At 45.5% G+C, this 18,069-nt stretch overlaps 1 protein-coding gene across 10 annotated transcripts in view; it reads left to right on the forward strand.

Moving 5' to 3' along the window:
• TIAM1 (T cell lymphoma invasion and metastasis 1) overlaps nucleotides 1-18,069 on the forward strand; it is a 179,429-nt gene that overhangs the window by 81,918 nt on the left and 79,442 nt on the right. For 5 of the 10 annotated variants that reach the window (XM_026844392.1, XM_026844384.1, XM_026844452.1 and 2 more), the window contains one exon: nucleotides 13,870-14,849. In XM_026844392.1, the coding sequence (XP_026700193.1) occupies nucleotides 13,870-14,849 (980 nt within the window). Of the gene's footprint in view, nucleotides 1-7,967; nucleotides 7,992-8,324; nucleotides 8,504-13,869; nucleotides 14,850-18,069 lie in introns of those variants that run through there. The other 5 variants (XM_026844411.1, XM_026844419.1, XM_026844428.1 and 2 more) reach the window with 2 other exon arrangements.

The raw sequence follows: 18,069 nt of genomic DNA on the forward strand, positions 1-18,069 counted from the left end.
AGAGAAAGACCATAGTGGCTTGTGCCTGCAGCTCCTGGGGCCAGCACCAGTCACACTGGAACAGTGGGCACCTGCCTGCTGTGCGTCTCTCTCGTCCTGGGAGATCCCACACACATGCTCGGGGCTGCCTGCATTTAGGCAGGTCTCTCTGCTTGAGCCCAGTACCAGGGACTGCTGCCTGACTTGAGGCCATTTGCAAAGGGGAGAGGGGAAAAGGCACAGCCTGTTTTAATCTTGACTTACTTGTTTTGTCAGGATGAAATTACTATGAATACAACTATTTGAATTTATGATTTTTTTAACCTACCCTTTTCTGCCCATGAACATAAATCATGTCCTTTTGCAGCCTCTTGTTTTGCCGCATGAGACAGTGCTGTTGTTTTTGCCTCTCATAGTGAAGCTCTATGCTTCATTGTGTCTGACTTGCTTTTCTTGAAGGTAGTCTGGCCTGTATTAACCTTCGCCACAGATGACGAGGATTGCTCATGTTATTCCAGATGAGGTCAATGTCTTCTGCGGCAGCATCCACTCCTGTTTCTATTGGGAAGGTCTGGCTTGGTGCATCTTTTGATTACATTTGCTTTTCTGTCATTTTTATCACATTGGGAGCTTATGGTGCTCTGGGATCAATATGAGACAAAAGAGTTCTTCTGTATTGTGACTTCTTCTAGCTTTGTGTCATCAGTGCAAGTCACTGGTACATTTTTTTCATTGAAAACATTAAAAAACCTGGTCTCTTGAGCCAGATAATTCTCCTTTCATCACAATTTCTTGGCAGAGTTTTTTATGCATATCATAATTCCTATGACAGTTTTTGTCAGCTTAACCAGTAGTTTCCTGGAAAGGTATCATGCCCTTTCCTCTCCTGGAAAATGGGTTATCTGGATGGAGAAAGCAATCAGACTAGCGTGCCACAATCCATATTACATTTTATTAAATTTCTCGTTTCTTCTTGTGTCATTCCTTGTTCTGTCTCTCAGATGTGCTTTCCAGCCTTGTATGCCATTGAGAATGGGTATATATACAGATGGGTATGTCATTGCTGGGATCACTTGTTCTCCAGTCCCAGGCAGGATCCTGATCCGCAGCTTTTAACGTAAAAATTTTTTTTTGTATCCATGTGGTTGCATGCAGCACTTCTCTCATAGTTTTGGGATGCAGATTCAAACCTCCTGCTGACTGGCACATTTTAAACTCTTTGAATTTTGCTCTTCCGATACCTCTGACTGAAAAAGAAGGCAAAGCATTCATTTTACTTTGAGGCCATGCTTAGAGTTGACAGGTTTCAGCTTTCCACCCGAAAGGTACCTTAGCCCAACTTCTGGTAGCTTTGGCTTTTCCTCTCAAACACATGTACTGATCAGTCCTTTTCCCAGCTCTGTGGCAGGGCTTTGTGCTCCCTGCTTTCCTCTTCCTGGGGGTGGGGGCTCACCCCTGAGCCCCGAGGGTGTCATCCCCTGGGATTACCACCCCTCATGGGGTTTTCCCCCTCTTAATTAAAGAGGCAACACCCAGTGTGTGGCCTTTGGTGTAGTGTGTTCCTCCTGCGGGGAAGAGCTATCAGCAGGAGCTGTGTCAGGAGATGTGATGTACGAGTTGTGACTAAAACCGGTAAACCCAGATAAACTTAACTGTGGTGCTGATAGATCTCTGCGACGGCATTTGAGTGATCAGGTTCTGTCAGGACGTGCAAGATAAAATCTGAATCCTTAATTTAACTTTGACAGTGCCAAGCTGGTACAGACCAGCCGAGTTTTGCATGAATGTTTTCTTTCTGTGTGCTGGAGAAGTGGCGAGGGCTTATACTATGGTAATGCCAGGCTGAGAAACCTGCTCTGTTGCAGTTGATATCAGCACACTAGGTGAAAACAGCAGCCATTTGGTCATATGCTCACTTGCCTCTCCTCCCAGGCTCTGAATAAACAGTAGTTATAATTCCCAGCATTGGGTTTTGTGAAGCAGGGCTGCCTCTTCACCTGGGGCTCCTTCTTGTTTCTCCCATCTTCTCTGGCAGCCCCGGTGGGAGCGCTCAGTGCAGGCTGCAGCTGGTAGTCCTGTTAGTAAGTCCTGTTTCTTGGCCTGGTGAACTGCTGTCTCAAGCATCTCCACCTTGCCCTGTTCCACGGACATCTCCACGTGGCCCTGTCCTGCCAGAGCAACCCATGGTGTCGCTAACACATCAGATAATAAGATTTCTTATTTTCAGGAAGCATGGGATATTTAATATGTGCTTTCTGCTGGTTAAACATGGCTTTCCTCCTTGGAGTCAGCCAATGCCTTTCTTAATTGGGGATATGGCCATCTCAGGTCTTTCTGCAGGGGATGAGAGCACTATATTCAGGCTTTGCAGAGAGGAAAACTAGTGTGAGGAATCTCCCTGGCTTGCCCAGGATGCACAGGAGGCAGGCTGCCAGGCAGGAATCGAGCCCTGCTCTGCAGTGCTGCAGCTGCTGACCTCTCCAGCCTGGCTCGGTACACCAGCCCTGGCAAACAATCTCAGTGAAGGCTGAATCTTGTGAGGTACCGAGTTAAAAGTAGGAGCTCACAGAGATACTGATATCAAAACTTCTGCAAGGCATGCTATAAACTTGAAAGGATATCCTCTGCTTCAATACTTTTCCTTATTATGCTTCCCTTGTGGCCTCCTCACGGAAGTTGTTACTTTTATGTCCTTTCTACTAATTATATAGCATGCCTTATAATGCTTTTGTACCTCAGTGAGGTACCTCATTGTCAGAGAAAGTGTGACCAAAATGCGAAAGCTACTCTGATAGTATGTGCGCCTGAGTTTAATTTGTTGCCTGTTTTTCTGTAGACCTCTGGAATCCGTCCTTGTTACTTAAGTCTGGGTATCTAAAATTAGATACTTGTCTGCATATCTCAGGCACTGTCTTAATGATCTGTGTGAGGTCTTTGGCATTGCTTGAAAATCAGATTACTTACCTCTATGTTTAAATGAGGATATACACTAAATGCTTCCTCTCCAATTCCCCCTCCCCTAATTATCGGCCTTAATGTTTTTCCACAACATTTTAATCCTTCACATCCTGACTCAGTGGGTCCCCAGTCACTCAAGTCAAGGGTTTCAATTTTCATTGCCAAAGACTGTGGCACTGGGTGGTTCTTCTGTGTGTGCATGGTCCGCTGTGTTCCATACCGCTTCTCCCTCCTCCAGCTGCCCATCCCGGGCTGCGCAGTGAGTGCTCTGATGGATCCATTTGGGGTTCTGTCTCCTGATCTGAACATTTCCTTGTTATTTCTAAATAAAGTTTGGTTTTAATGCATTTGGCACGTCCTGTCCTTATTGTGTATCAGCAGCTCTCTGCTCATTTGGCACGAGCAGAAAGTCCTTTTCAAGTAAAATGTAATAACAATAATGTATAACCTAAAGGTAAATAAACAAACTGCACCTTATTTTTATTTCAGCTGCATTTTGGGCATTATTTTTATTTTTTTAAGATATAAATGCACACGCAGTTCTTGTAGCTACCTTTCTGATTCTTGTCCTCCATGGAGGCCAAGTGGGCTGCTTCTTCCCTGCAGCTCCCTCGTGATTTAGCTGGGGCTGCAGCTCCCTGGAGTGGGTTATAAAACCCCTCCGCTTCCCAGGATGCAGCGCACAAGCTGCTGTTTGTCTGCCCCACAGGCTCCAGGGAGTTGCCCTTGTGGCTTCCCATAGATTTGCTTATGTCTGATGATCTGAAATTAGAATCCTTCCCCTGCTTTGCCCTTTTCTGTAAACGTGTAAAACCTTGCAGATTTCCCCTAGGGAAGAAAGGGGGATTTTCCCACCATTAAAAATAAAAGGAAAGGGAAAGAGAAAGACTTAAAACATGTTCAGATACTTGTAAAAATGATTAAAAACTAAACCAACCTGCAACCGTGTCAATTATTCACATCCCTGTATAAATATAGAAACCCTGAAGAGGGGGCTTTCCCTTGGGCTACCTGCTCTTCTCTTCCATTAACTTACTACCAAGGCCCCATGGGCTTTGTTAGTGCCATGCTTCTGGTTTTGTTTTCTTTAGCTCTGGTTTGGGAGTGGTTGACTGTCAGCTATACGGAGGTTGTAAGTCTCCTAATGGACCTCCCTCCCTCCCTCCCTTTTTGCCTTTTCTTCTGCCCCTTAGAAATTCTCGTATGTGTGGTGCTACAGCTGGAGGACCAAGGCTTCCCACATCTTTGCTTTATGAGTACACCACAAAGAGAACGTGGATTTATTTTTCTTTCCCTTCCTTTTCATCTGGAGCAATCACCCAGCATTGTTCTCCTAACCATGACAGACATGAAGGTTGAATGTTAGTGAAACAGTTGCAAAGAGGTTTTGCACTTCTGGCCCTACTGGCCAATTCTTGCAGATGAGTGGGTGGTATCCCCAACCTTATCTGGATGGTCATCATCATCAGACTCCAGTTTCAGGAGCTGCTGTTCTCTTTGACAGGTAGTATAAGCTGTGGTTGGTTTAAAATTAGTTTTTCACACAAACAAGAGGTTTCTATGACATTTTGTATGTCATAGAAAGAAAACACAAAAAGGAGTATGGTTGTCATTTATTTTCACTGGTTTAAAAGTCAGCCAGCTTCTGCAATCGGTCTCAGAGCTCAGTGTTGTATGTAGTTTTAGGACCACATTGAGAACAGGGAAGCTTGGAGCATTTCCAGATTATATGTCTGAACCCACAGGTGCACCCAGCCCTGTCATGAAAAGTCCTCTCTGACAAAGCTCTGGCATAGAGTAGCCTCTTTCCATCCATCCATCCATCCATCCATCCATCCATCCATCCACCCACCCACCCACCTACCCACCTCCTCTGGGCTGCAGTGTTTCATTTTGTGGAGGGCAGCCCAGGGCTATGGGATAGGGAGAGCCAGAGTTGTCAGGGCACCAGGACCCTGGAGCATACCAGAGTGGTTGCCTCCTTGTCAGGGTAGGTGATTTGGCAGATTGATTTTGACAGCAGTTCATATTAAGTAGAGGTAATAAAGGCTAACAAAATGTTGCCTCCAGTTACAAATAAAGGGCCTGATTCTCCATTTCAGGAGACAGGATCGAACACTGGAGGTACAATGGCGTGGAACTAGAATCGTGGGTGGGGAATACAGCCCAGAGCCACTGATAAATATTAAATAGTTTTTGTATGAAATGACTACTAATTTCTGTCCATGTATATACATCCTGATGGTTTCTGGTAGCATTACTGAGGGCTTCTCAAAGTGGGATGAAGATTTGATTAATGACCAACCGATCTCACATCTGCAGTTACATTGGAAAGCTGACAAAAATGATGCATCATAAAATCAAAAAGTAAAAATAGAATTGCAGGAGAGCTGTTGTCCTTCTAGCCAACTTTTTATGTTCACTGGACAATACATGCACACTATTTTTTCCTTGATGGAAAGGAAGGGTTCTGCTTGGAAAAGGAGGCTTCTAGAAAGCTACAGCTTCCATATTTTTCATGCATTAATGTTAATGTCAAGTGTCCGCAAGCAAAAAGAAAACAGGTGTGCTGTTTTTTTTCCTGATCTCTTGGCATTGCAAACTGCTCCCAGCATGTGAATGTCAAACCTCCCTTTGCTGTACCTAGAATCACAGGTAGCAGATGCGATGAATAACAAGGTGCTCCTTTAATATATTCTTCTTCCCTACTATGCATTCATTTAATCCATTCATGGTAGTTTGCTGCAAGCTTCCTCAGTTTGGATTGACTGAAGTTGCTGTGTGATGAGCCCTGTGGGAATTCCTTGGCCTGATTTTTCAAGGCGCTGTTTTGTGGCTGTGACATAAATACAGCTGTGCTACTTCCAGACCTTCAAAGAACAAGAGGAGTTGCATTGACGTATGTAGACATTGGCATACATGCATGCATACGTGCATCATAGATGTACGTGTGTATGTGTGTGTGTGCCTGCATGTTTGCAGGAGTCAGCTCTAAGGCTGAGTATTTTGTCTTGAGCATAGGAGTTTGAAATTCTTTATTTAATGTTTCTTTTTTAATGAGATGAACTGTTCCATGTGTGAATGTTTACAACTCTCTGTCTACTGTGAGAACAGTTATTGCTGAGTTACTGGTGGTCTGAATGCACAGTCAGCTTCCCCCGTGGTCAGGCTGCAAGGACAGAGCAAGTGCGTCCACAGGAGCAAGTGCACCCAGTGCAGGGAAGGACTCTGTGCTGGGAAGCAAGCAACAGGGTGGTGCTTGTGTTTGCTTCTGTCTTTCCTCCTGATGGAGGAGCATGGGCATCCCCTTTTGCCAAGATCTTGTTGGAGGGAAGTCTTTGTCTGAGACTGCTTCAGCACTGCAGACCTCCAGAATTTCTGCTGCAGCAGAGCCTGGACTGTCGGGGTCAACCGGAAAGCATGGGGATGAGGACCGTCCCAGTGTATATTAATTGCAGACAAAGAGGAGTATGAAAAACTGATGTTCTTTTTGAAAAGTATGACTTGGTTTCATTTGGGAAAGACCCTCCAAGTTGTGAAATAGGAATAGGAACAAAGCTTTTCAGGAAAGAATCCATGGGTAATGATAAATCTTTCTCTGTCAGAGGAGCTGTGCATGCATGGTACTCATATGTTCATGGCAAAGGATGTTGTGAGCCCTTAAATGTACTGGAGTATAGTGAGGATTGGGATAATGTAGTATCTGGTTGTAAACATCCAATTTGTATCTTCCCACCTTTTGAGCAAATGAGTGCAAGAGAGAATGATCTTTGTTGGAGGAGCACAGGCAGTGTGTAGAGTGGGTGGCATTGTAGTTGGTTTCTCACAGAAGTGACCAGAATTTGCTTCAGCCCAGAGCAGATTTTAACAAGTTACAAGCTCCTCAAAAGCCTCCTCAGGATGGAAAATTTGGTAAAATGCTTGGCTGCATCTATTTTTTAGTTCTTTTGGACAAGTTTCCTGGGGCAGCAGCAGGCAGATATGAAAAAAGATGGTTGCAATTCCTTTTTCTTTGGAGGTGAGGAATGCACATCGCAGGGTTGCTCATCGTGCGGTGGATGCAAGTGGGAAGCCTCTTGCCTGTAGGACCTTGTTTGTTCAGCAAGATTCCCGTCTTGCAAATTATTGGCAGCTGGCATGGTAATGAGTCCATTTCAATATAAATGAGCTTCATTTTATTAATTTCTGCCAGCTCCTGAACAATTCATGAACTGCTTTTCAGATCTCAACCAACAGCTTGGGGGAAGAGGGGGAGGTGGGGAGCAGAGAGGGGAACATGAAGGAGGAGAAAGAAAATGAGAATGGTTTTAATTTAGAAAGGAGCCGGTGACTCTCATCTCTTTTGAGAATCCAGCCAAGAGTAAGGATCACAATTTCCCCACCAAGCAGCTCTAATAACATGAAGGGCATCAGTAATCTCTTCCAAGGATTTTGTTCCTTGAGACTTTTGGAAAAGATTATAGCTCTCAAAAGTCTGTGTGCAGTGTTGAACTGATGTTTAACTGCTGGTGTTTGGTTAGGAGAAGGGGAGTTGGATGACTTGAGAGCTAGCTTGGGCAGCACACCCAGCCCTCTGGTGAGTTTGTGATTCTTGGTATCTCACAGGGCTGGAGTTTGAGCTGGTGTACTTGCAAGGGAGCTTGCCAGTGGTATCAGGCCAAGAAACGTCTGAGATTTGGTACCCACACAATTGCACGCATGTATGTAACTTGAGGACTATTCTTATGACTTGTCTTGGGTCTAAATAAGTGCAGACTGATCTCTTGTATTTGTGCCTTAGTGAATGCAATTAACCCGACGATCCTTTCACAGCGCACAAAAATGCATGTAAATGCTCTGCCCTACATATCTGATTCGCCCTTGAAAAATGTTAATGAAATCCCTGCTTGGATAACTGCCCTTTTTGTAAATTAGACAGTCTGTGCAGAGAGATCTCCTCTGAGGCCTTCCAGTTTCGGGCCTGTTCTCTGTCCAGTTCAGTCCCCGCTTGCTGCCAGAAGTTAAACCCTGGGTTGTTGGAAGGTGCCTTTCTTGATGGTTGTCTTCGGATGCAGGTGTGTTTTTGGACCTGAAGTTTTCTAGTCCTGCCTGAGACAAACAGTCCTCAGCAGAGGCATGTCTATGGGGATTTTTACTGTACAGAGTGGTAGCAAGAGGAAGTCTCCACATTCTGTAGTTTGGGCTGATGGTGCTTGACTGGGTTTTTCATTTATTCTGCCATCATCAGATTTCATCATTTGAATTTCAGCACAGCATTCACATGCTGTATTGCACAGTGTTTCTTACATAACTGATGATAACAGGACCTGGCAGAAGACATCCTCCTGTATAGCCGTTCCTACTAACCCTTTGTCTGATTTTTTTTTTTCTTCCCTCTTTCTCCCCAGGTTTTTGGCATATAGTCATAGACTCTGACGTGAGAGTAATGGAGTCGCTGAGTGGCAGGTGCTGACAGCTTCTGCAGTCCCAGTAACTGTTCATTTTGGTATCATTTGCAATTCTATACCTCTAAATGCCACAGCTTTCTTGGGGAAGGTTGCGCTGGATACCAGTACTGCCTCAGAAGGTACATGTGTGTCCATATATTTTTCTTTAGGAGTTTTCTGTGCTGCATAATGGTTTGCGGGAGGGGAAAAACTGGGTAAACTGCATGTGGCTTATGGTTACACCCATTTAGCAATACAAAGGCATTTGAATGGCTATCAAGCAGCTACTGATGACTTCCCTTCCTCCCTCTCCTCTTATTTGAATTGCCTGCAGGGCCTTTTTGGAGTCCATCCCATGCTTTAGCATATTCGAGAGCAGCTTACAAGAAAAGAAATGGCTGGTTAAAAGGTTCTGATTTGAAAACAATTAAATATGCTGCTGGAATTACCGAGAAACTCAAAGGCTTACTATGGAATTTCAGCCTCTCTTTTGCCCTTTTGAAAAAGCACATTTTAATTACAATAAAATGTGTATGTTCACACTTGGTTATTAGTCTTGTACATTTTTCTATGTGGTTCTTGTAAGTTCAGTAGAAATCTTTGTTGTTGGCTGGCAGATTTTAGCAAAAGTTTATTTCTGTAGACTCATTGCTCGCTGTGGATTTAATCATTGTTCTGGTTCTCACAGCCTTCAAGCTCTGCTCCAGGAGAAAAATACAGATTTGTCATCAGGGCCTCCCACTAGAATCTAATTTTAAATTTGCAATCTGTTGTCTTGCGAGGTGCTTCAAATTTGGTTGGAAAGTTAATATATTTCAGATTTTCTTCTGGAATCTAACAGCCCAAATCTTTGCAAGTTTGAGAGTTATTAGTTTAGGTTTAATTGAAATGAGTGTTTTGGTTTTGTAATTATTTTAGGAAATATTTAATGTCAGGGTTAAGGGAAGAGAAAGGAAAACTACTGTTCTCAAAGAAAATTTTATTCTTTGAGGGGGAGGGACCAGCATCCGTGGTCATCTAGAATATGATCATCCTTATATGTATGTAACCATTTAATGTAAGACTCATCGAGCAAGAACTTAGCAGTTCAGCTGGAGGTCAGTCTGCTTGTCTAGGATGGCTGATGTGGGGAATACTTTTTTTTCCAAAGTTTTCCTGCAGAATTTGTGTTCTCCCTGCTGGTATCGTAATGTTGATATCAGTCTTAAATTTTGGGTTAAAAAAAAAAACCCAAACAGCTCACACCCCTCTACTGTCTCTTGATGTGCAAGCTATCTCAAAGGTGACTTTCCTGGCCCCTTGAAGACTTCTACAATTCTGACATTTTTCCCTGTTTAAAACCAGAAAGGAGCAGATCTTCTGGGAGAGAGAGCCTTTTCCCAGAGCAGTGGGTAGCCTGCTGGTCAGGCCAGCTCTTGAGGATGTGGAGGAACAAGTTGCTAACCCTCGTTTGCCTGACTTGGGCTGCAGATACAAATCTCAATCTTCTATGTCTTCGGCAAGTAACTGAGTCACTGAGCTGGTGCCTCTTCCAGGAGACGTGCCTGCCTCCCTGCTTCAGTTTTCAAATCTCTCCCTCTTGGAGTGGAGGAGCCTTTCATCAAAAGCAGTCTATTCCCACGAAAAGTTTGGGTTTTGATGAATCAACATTTTCTGCTGAAAAATTTCCAACTAATTCTGCTTGCAGTGCACGGTCTGTGTGCGCTAATCTCTGCTACCTTCGGAGAGTAATTCAGAACAGATTTCTGACACGTCGCAATCCTTGGTTGAGAGCGACAGACCTGTTTAAAGCATCAAGATGTGTCACACTTGATTTATGTTGTATCCTGGTGGTACCTTGATAGGTCTTTAATGGTCACCTTTGGATTTGGTGGGTGAACTAACAAGGGGAGCCTTTGTCCTACCAGCATTTGCGTGCAACTCCCATTAACATTACTCATTTTCTTAATTTGATACAGATTTTTTTCAACAAGTGTGCTAAATTCAGTTAAGCCGTAGACAGGCAGCATCTGGCAGTTGTAGCTGGAGCAGTTTAAGACATTTCTGCCCCAGGGTGTCTGCCAGTGCCCCTGGGAGGGGGAGGTTGGGGCTCCCCTCCCCTGCCCAGCACCCACTCTTGCTAGCTGAGGATGCCGGCATCTGTTTCAGTGTGAATTCAAGTGTTTCAGGGCTGCCTTTCCACATCTGCCTGAGCTGACCTAACAGCTCACTGTTGGCAAAAAATAGGAGAGGTGCCACTCACTCTTCTGTGTGAGGTGTGTGAGAGGTCCCCTCTTCCCTGGCTCCCGCATTTCCTTCCAGCCGTGCTGCCCTGTCCTTGCCCTGCTGTGTCCCCAGACAGGCACCCTTGCACTGTCTCTGGCATGTGCCAGTTCAACTCACTATCTCAGCAAAAATAAACTAATAAAGTCTTCTTTGTTTTTTTTCTGGTTTTATTTTCTGCTGCTTTAGTGGCCTTGGCTGCATGAGCACCTGAATTCGTTCAGGGTAACTGCTGGAAGTGCTCAGCCAGGAATGCAGAGGGGAGGCAAAAATGGGGGCGAGAAGGTAGGATGGGGGTCCCTTCCAAGGGGAGCCATTGGTTTCAGACACCCCACAAACCGTTACCCTCAGCTTGACCCAGTGCGGTTGACTGTCCTCACCTGAGGGGGCCTCAAGCCCATTGTGTCCTGCGTCTCCCAGGGGAGATGCCCTTTGGCAGAGGATGGTGACAAACCACAGGGATGGCACTGTCTTGTATTGCTGCAGCTGGATCAGCTGCACCATGTCTGCCTGCAGCCCATGCACCTACTGCGCAGCACTTGTGAAAACCAACAACGTAACACCGGAGAGATCAGTGGGATTAGGGTAAGGACTCTTCCTGGGTTCAGGAGTGGGCTAATCATGGGATGGGTAGCCATCTGCGGGATTTGCAAATGCCTCCTTACCTGAAGTGCCAGTCCACAGAATTAGAAAGGGACAGTTCTTTGAAGTCTGACACTTACTGCCAGTATCTAGCAGATACTTCTCATTGTGTGAAATTACTCGGTAAACATTCCTGCTGTCTGCGGAGAAAAGACTTTCCTCCTTCCATGAGAGCATTTCTAGCGGCGTTACTTCCTTACAGGATGCAGCGTGAGCTGCTGCTCCTTTCCTCGCCAAGTTATTTGTGGTTCTCTTACTTTTGGCTGGGTGAAATTTTGCCCGATGTGCGTGGAGACAACATCGAAGTGGTGGCACAGGGCTGCTCTCCGTAGCTGTGCTGCTCGACGTTTTCATCAGCAAGAGTGCCTCGCCGTGTGGTGTGCAGGGGATGCTCCTGCCCTTCGGCAGCTCTGTTTCTGAAGGTAAAGAGCCACTCTTTAATCACTCAGAGTTTCAAGAGGACTTTTAAAACTGCTCTTTCTCCTTAGATAGGTACTGAAGCAATGGCTGCATGGCTGGAGACTGAGGATAAATGGCTGCATGCTCTGATGGGCTTTGCAGCCAGTGGAAATCCTGTCAAATGAAAGTGTAGTTAGCCAGAATCTCAGAATCAAAGCAGCTAAAAGCATTACCCTGAGAGGGTTTCTTTTGCAAGATGGGGAGTGTTGAGGTCTGGTTTTAGACATCAGTGTGGAAGACAAAATACGGTTTTTATGCTTTAAAATGTTTTAGAAGCAAAATCTAGCTGACATTTGTTTTTCAGTCTGGTCCATATCAAAGGACTGTAGCTTTTAAGGAATAATAAACTCTGTCTAGGGATTTAGAATGCTGTCATTTATTTAGATTAAAACCTGCTCTTTCTTCAGCGCATTTATTTTTCTAAACGATGCATGATAACCAAGTCTCATGACAGTCAATGGGAATACAGCCATTAATTTCAGTAGACGCAGGGTATTTCCTGGTATAGGTTGCTTCACATGCAATTATATTTATTTTAGATACAGGAACGTTCAGATATTTATGAAGGTGCCTGCTGCTCCAGCACTGAACAGATTTTTAGCCTCAGACACGACCCCCTTAGCTGGGTAGAAGGGCAGAGAAAAGCAGTCCTCTCTCTGTGGTCAGAAGTATCACTGCAGAAGTTAATTTCTAACGTATGTGCCCAGGGCAGCCTACAGCAGAAGTGGTGTGCCTGTGTTTAGCACAAACGATTCCTCGCTTTCTATGTAATTTATGTAGGGCTAGTTCAGTTCTGTGCAGCAGTGATAGTGTGTATTTAGACAGCGAGGGAAAATAAATGATCACATTTATTCTGCCAGCATCTGCCTCAATACCCATTGGTGCATCCCGTTAAAGGAAACTGCCCCAAGAAATTAAAAACTCCAGATTATTTTACTGTCAGGTCAGCTTTTTTTTTTTTTTTTTCATCCAAGACTAATAGAAATATCTCAAAATGATGAAGTTTTGTCTTTGAATTTGTGTTCAAGATTTACGGACTATTTATCTAGATATAATTGTCTGGTGTGTAATTCAGGATCTTCTATTTAATTTTGAATGGCTATATACTTTAACATTTACTTTTCTTGTTCTTCTTCTTGCTCTCTGGCCAGCAGGAGCAAATACTACTGATAAGATATTTCTGACATTTGTTGAGTGAGGTCCCAGACCTCACAGTCTTTTCCAAGCCTGAGTCCAGATTGTCACTCCCATCTTCTGCATGGGAAACCTGTTTCACGGTGGGCTGTGCACGACTGAATAATGCAGAAGGTTAGGTGCAGAGATGAGGACAGAAACCCAGTCCCTGTGTCCCAGCTCAGTTTTCCCTTTGCTAGATCAAAGTGCTTAGATCTAGCTATCTGCTTCGGAGTGAGTAGGAAGGAAAGGTTATTTTTGTATAGTCTGAGTCACTCGTGCTAATTTATTTTTCATAATACGGCTTTCTTCTGTGGGGCTCTCTGTACCTGCTTAATGTTGCACTGGTTTTTTTGTTCCAGAAAACAAACCTACAATTAGCTTGCTGCCAAACAGTTGAATTTGTACTTTGCTATTTGGTGCTTCAATTCGCAGTTCCTAGCCAAAAAAAAAAAAAAAAAAAAAGTGAAATCTCAGATAAAAGCATCTGTCCACTTTTTGGCATCTTGTTACATGCAGACAAACAATAGCTGTTGATTTTTTGTAGTGTTGGCTGGAATTGTGAAGTTAATGCTAAGAGTCAAGTAAATCTGTGTAGAGCTGAGCTTGCCAATGCGCTTTGGTGGTAAACTAGCTCCAGTTCACACCAAGTTTCAAGGTTCGGTCCTTCCCTCTTCTACATTCTTCACTTATCCCAACATAGCAATCTGGCTTTTTCCTATGTACTGATTTAACTGAGTTGTATTTGTACGTTTGCTGGTATGGTTGCTGGCTCCCGTAATTAATTCTGTGGGATTAGTTGCTGCTGTTAAAGCATGTCCTGAGACACCCAGTGAAAGCTGTGGTGTACGTTTCAGGACAGGTTCTTTGAGAAAAAGAAGCTCTTTTGGGTGTACTGGGGCGTCCATGTGTCTTCTAGCCTGTGTTTTTGGTTGCCACCTTTAACGGTCCCGGTGCTCTCCCCTTGCAGACTGTGACGCCATGGGAAACGCGGAGAGCCAGAGCGTGGAGCACGCCTTCTATGGAGACAAGCATGCCAGCTTGGGCCGCAAGCACACTTCCCGCTCGCTTCGCCTCTCCAATAAAGCCTCTCGCCGGACACGCCATGCTTCTTCTGGAAAAATTATCCACCGTAACTCAGAAGTGAGCACCCGCTCCAGCAGCACCCCCAGCATCCCCCAGTCCCTGGCAGAGAACGGCCTGGAGCCCTTCGCCCAGGAGACCAACCTAGAGGACTTCGGAAGCCCCATCTGGGTGGACCGTGTGGACATGGGCCTGCGGCCCGTGTCCTACCACACCGACTCCTCTGTCACCCCCAGCGTGGACAGCAGCACCGTCCTCACCGCTGCCTCTGTCCAGAGCATGCCTGACTCAGAGGAAAGCAGGCTCTATGGGGATGAGCCACCTTTCCTGGCAGAGGGCAACGGGAGGTCACATCGATACTCGGCCAACGGGACAAACTTCATGGAGACGGCCAGCTTCAAGAAGAAGCGCTCCAAATCAGCCGACATCTGGCGTGAGGACAGCCTGGAGTTTTCGCTTTCTGACCTCAGCCAGGAGCATTTAACAAGCAATGAAGAAATCCTGGGCTTGGCTGAGGAGAAGGATGCTGAGGCTACCCGGGGGACAGAGGCCAGTGGCAGCCCCCAGCCGCTGGTTGCCTGCCAGCGTGCTAACTCCATGAGCGACTTGTATTCCCCCAAAACCCCGAGCGCCACCATCAACGGAGGCCCACGAAATGCCTTTGGAGGGTACTGCCGGAATTTAGTGTCCGACATCCTGGATATTGGGAGCCATAAGATGTCATCGGTTACTGCTGAGGATGCACCTTCCTACAGTAATTACAATACTCTGCCCTGCAGGAAATCCCACTGCCTTTCCGAAGGGGCCACCAACCCACAAATTAGCCATAGTAACAGCATGCAAGGCAGAAGGGCAAAAACTACTCAGGTAAGGCTTTTTTATTCCATGTAAGATGGAAGTGTGTGGCATTTACTAAGCTGTGTCTGTAGATGAAGATACTCCAGGTTCTTCCAGGCCCTGTTTTCCTTCAACACCCCTTTTCCAGAGAGGGGGGGTGTATCCAGGAAAGAGATGAACTAATCAGTCTCTGGAGCTGACTTGATCCCATCACTGCTCCTTTCCTTATCTGCAACTCTGGGCCTTTTCCACTCTTCAATGCCTCTGGAAAAGATAAACCTGCGTTTGCCAGCTAAAGATTTTCCTGTGTGTTTTGCGGTGTTGAGGGTGCCTTTTTTTCCAGGGTAGCTGCCAAAACTGATCAGTCCACTTGGGGAGCTCACATGCACTGATTGTGTCTCCCCTCTGCCCTCCCTGCATGGAATCTCTCCTCAGCTCTCGTAGCTGGAAGCAAAGGAGAAACTGCGAGTGTTTCCCTTCCCCTCCATCGTAAACACTTGCTGGGCTGAAATGTCACTCTTCTAATTAGCTGACATTCACATCTGTGTAAAACGTCACCTAGAAACAGTGCTGTCCCCTCGCAGGAGACTGCCGGTCCTGCAAGCTGCAGTGCTCACCTGCTGTAAACTGACAAATGATGTGGGATGTAGTTGCATGGCGAAGATGCTGCTTCTCCTAGCCACAGAGGACTTCATACCCTTCATCCCTTTAATAGACACCACAGAGCCAAGCCGAGCTTTTCTGTTATGGTGCCTGTCCCATGCTCCAAACACCAGTCCTGTGACCTTTGCTTTGATGGCTGCTGTTTGGTCTATATTGTGTTTTGCTCTGCATTTCTTGGCTGTGTTCTGCCTGATCGACTTACACAGCATTGCCTTGGGCTGCAGGTAGCAATTCTGCCTACAGTTAAGTGTCAGACTACTCTTAGAGAGGGGGAAAAAGGAGCTGCAAATCCTGCCCACCTGTACAAGCTGTGTGTGGCATACACATTGTGGGCATATTGCACTCATTTTAAGTTCATTCTTCTGGCTTGCTGGACCAGCTCAGAGCAGTGGTCCAGCTGCCTAATGGAAGATGCTGGCTGTGGCATTTTTTACCTGCACTATTTTCTAGCTGTGGGCACCAGCTCAGAAACACGGCTGGGGGACACAACAGTCTGATGGCACAGGTCAGAGCCGCGTGCCAGATTGCATGCTTCAGCGGCTCCCCTGATCTTATTACATGGTGTTTCTCCTACATATGCCACACAGCATACACACATTGCACCGTGTGACCCAGAAAAAGAAAAAAGCAGCGCTGTTGCATCAAGGTCGGAGGCCGTCAGGCTCAAGTCCTGATGCCAGGCTGAGCTGCTGGCAGGACATCAGTATTAGAGAAAGCAGGCTGGGCAGCGTGAGTCAGGCAGGATGCAGCGTGCCACAGTGGCGGTGTGGGGGTGCGGAAGGCTGTTGGAGGGTGAGAAGAGTATGTTTCCCCCCCACCCTGGGTCAGCTCTCACTGACTTGTGAGAGCTGATGGGAAGGGGTTGCTGAGTGACTTACCGGCTGTGCTTGATCTGTGGAGATACACTGCTTCTAAATATAAAAATGACATGCTAAAACAGATGCTGCACCGTCCCACAACAGCAGCTTTGTACTTCAAAATCAGCTCTTTATTTTTGGAGGTATTTTTACAGCATGAGTGCAAAAACCCTTTGGTGCTCCATCAAGGCAGGACAGGAAAAAAGCAAGAGAACAACAACAAGCAAAAAAAAAGAATGTTATTTGGCAGCCTTGAATGTAACAGCTTTCATGGAGATTGTTAGGTGCAACTGCTGCCTCCAGCCCTCTTTCAAATGTATTTAAGAAAAAGAGGACAGTGTCGCTGGTGAACAGTGAAGCATTTGTTTTTCTTCTTGGTGCCTATCTTGGCTTTAAGAAGATTCCTCTGAGGCACTTAGTGAAAGTCACAAATTTGTGTAGCATTTTGGAGGCCTCAGCCATACCCAAGGAAATCACTCCGTGGGGCTGGTTTCACTAGATGTATCTCCTAAGCTTGGAGACAGTGGCTATAAGGAGTCTCAGCAGTGATTATTCCCATGTATAAATTCAGCAAAATTAAGGCTTTGGAAAGGTCAAAATTCCCTCCAAGTCTTTAATCCTATCAGCATACAGTAAGTATAATTATCAGCAATGAAGTCATGTTAGCCCAAGCCTACCTTCAGCAAGCTTAGGGAAATAACTATCATTATGTGTTTGAGAGAGAGTGAAAAGGAAGTCCAAATTTGCACACAAAATAAAAGGATTGGTTCCTTGGCGAACCTGATTAGGTGACTTTGGATGTGGTGAGAGGAGGGAAGCTACCAAGCTGTCCCTGTACAGGTGACCAGTCCGATAATATCTCAGCACTTTCCTCATCTTTACTTGACACACCTAGTGTGAGGTAGAACATGATGGTTACCCTACCTGAGAATGTGCAAGCTGAGATGTAGAGCTGATGGCCTTACTGCTTTGCTGTTAATGTGCTCCTTGTCACTTCATTGATCTGTGCCAGCTGCTACTTGGCACAGTTTGGGCAATTTTGTTTCCCTCTGCCCTTCCCAGTCTTTCAACACTTTCTAAATGGGCTTCTTACTCTGATGACCACCTTGAGCATTGCCCTAGAGTTTGCCATATGTGTCCTCATGCTATAAAACATTTCATGCTATAAAAATTATTTAGTGGACTGAGGCAAAACTTTAATGTTTTTTTTCCAGCCTTTAGAACTGAGTCCTCTCATCCCAATCCCACAGAATAATAATTATGTTTTAGGGCCACAGGGGCACCACACAGAGGTAACCCAGGGCCAAGTGTAATATGATGTTGAACACAGTTTTCCCTTTTGGCCTCCAGGCCAGTGACCTGTCATTGTCCCTGTGTTATTTAACAGTGCAGAGGTATCTCCCTTGTTCAAAGTCACCTAATTGAGCCTCATAGCCAGGAGTGAGGTTTCTGCCCAGATCACTGTTGCCCATCCTTACAAGAATTTGGGCTTGTATTTGCGAGTGGGTTTTTTTCAGCTTTTGAAAAGTCGTAGCTGGGATGTTTGCATGGCTTTTTAGTCTCACCTGCCGTGGTGCTGGAAGGTCCTGATGGTCACTTATAGGTATCTTTTGACTAGTCTAGTTCCTGAAGAGGTCCCTGAAAGCAGAAGACACTGAGCGCAGGGTAAGTCTGAGACCACAGCAATGGGCTTGTGCCCTTGTGTTTGATCCCTGAATCCAGCCGCTCTT

The sequence above is a fragment of the Athene cunicularia genome (assembly GCF_003259725.1).
Source record: "Athene cunicularia isolate RWA chromosome 1 unlocalized genomic scaffold, athCun1 chr1_part1, whole genome shotgun sequence".
NCBI classification, from domain to species: domain Eukaryota; kingdom Metazoa; phylum Chordata; class Aves; order Strigiformes; family Strigidae; genus Athene; species Athene cunicularia.